Genomic DNA, 1725 nt, shown 5'->3' with positions numbered 1-1725 from the left:
TGTAGTTCGTTCGTGTTGTGTCGCGTGCGCAGATCTAACCAGTTTTAAAATGGATTGGTGTACAACTTGTAATGGTTTGTTTCTTATATTTCTATAAGATATATTTATTCTTTCTTTGATTTCTCTCGTTAGTTTCTTTTTAATGACAGACAGTTTTGCCAGTTTGTACAGTTGTGCATTTAAACAATAGTTAATTGATTTAGTAAACCAATCGTATTAGGACAATTAGTGTTTTTTGTTATGTTTTTTATCTCCGCATGAGTTTACGTAACATTTGCATTGAGTTTCATGCTCAACATATACGTTAAATTGTTATGGATTATTGTGTTTTATAGCAATTCTAATCAATGCGTAAATTTAATTAAAATAAAATCAATTCTGAAATTTTAATGTAAACAATGTACCTTTTGTATTAGGCATGTCCAATTTTACATCAGTAGTAGTGAATGCAACTTTACTTGCATCTTTTCACTAGGAAAGTGGGAGTTGATATGAAAATTGAATTGTATGATTCTATAACTATTAGGAATTTTTATAATATCTCATTTTATTGAAACAATATGGTTACCATTAAATGACAGTCAACGATAAATTTATCATATATTTGGACAAAGATAATATTTGGATTAAGATATTGCTGCGGTTGTGATGTTGGCGGTTTAGGAAGAAATAAAATAATCAGCACCGAGTTTTACTAGTATACTGTTTTATAATCCCAATTCTAAAGGTATTAACAACATATTTCTATAAATATATGACACATCGGTATCTGTACTTAAAGTATTTGTATCTGAAAGAAAAACATTTTCTCTATTACATACGAAGCATATATTTGTGTCTTTCGTATGTAATAGAGGGCTTATAGGTTCGTCACATAAAATAACCATTTTTATTTTTACTGGTTGAACAAATATGTGTTGTTTTCTTGTTATTTTCTTGACATTACACATACATATTTCCAATTAGTACAGCATCTTCCAGAAGTTTTCCTTTGTAACTAATCCCAAAGACTATTATGGTTATTTAAGATATATTTTGCATGAATTCCAGGGAAATATAGAATAGAGTCGCTCTCCGTGAAAACGTTCCACGGTGCATTAAATGTGAGTATCCTCTTAGCAGTAAGAGTATTACAGTATACTGTATAGTCTATACTATATAGTTTATAGTTATTCTACAGGTCTGAGTGCTAAATACGTTCATAAAATAAGGTGTTAATTTTCATTGATTTAATTATGTTTTAATTGCGTTTTTATATCAATGACATGTAGGTTTCGCAAATAAGTAATATTCTGTACATTGTAGTATAACTATTAAAAAATTAACTAAATCAGGAAATTATTAATTTATAGGTTATAAGAGAATCATTTTGTCAAGATGAATACGTTTCCATTGGATGTGGTATTAACAAAAACCCGAAGGCAGCAGAGGAGTTGCTGGAACTATGCGCCGACGCAGCATTGGATGGTGTTTCTTTAGTGGCAGTTAATACAGACACGGATGAAGTGGTGTCTGTTGCTTTCAATAAAATACAGGTGAAATTTAATTTGTAAACATTCTATTGTAAATAATACGTTAATATATGTCCAATATTATTATCAAATATAAGATAAGCCACATAGTTTATCACACGTCAAGAATAACGCTTTCTTACATCACACTTCACACTAATATTATAAATGTGAAAGTTCGTTTGGACATTTGTTCGTCAATCACGCTGAAACT

The 1725-nt window shown here is 29.7% G+C and overlaps 1 protein-coding gene across 1 annotated transcript in view; it reads left to right on the top strand.

Moving 5' to 3' along the window:
• The first annotated feature begins 6 nt into the window (after window positions 1–6).
• The window catches only part of LOC119828226, a 4710-nt gene continuing 2991 nt past the window's right edge, over window positions 7–1725 (top strand). The window contains exons 1-3 of the mRNA XM_038350330.1: window positions 7–74; window positions 1051–1103; window positions 1353–1535. Coding sequence (XP_038206258.1) covers window positions 50–74; window positions 1051–1103; window positions 1353–1535 — 261 coding nt within the window. The 5' untranslated portion in view covers window positions 7–49. The remainder of the gene's footprint in view (window positions 75–1050; window positions 1104–1352; window positions 1536–1725) is intronic.

This window comes from Zerene cesonia, chromosome 7 (genome assembly GCF_012273895.1).
Source record: "Zerene cesonia ecotype Mississippi chromosome 7, Zerene_cesonia_1.1, whole genome shotgun sequence".
Classification (NCBI taxonomy): domain Eukaryota; kingdom Metazoa; phylum Arthropoda; class Insecta; order Lepidoptera; family Pieridae; genus Zerene; species Zerene cesonia.
Note: the sequence above shows the minus strand (reverse complement) of the source record. Positions and strands in the feature narration are given on the sequence as shown.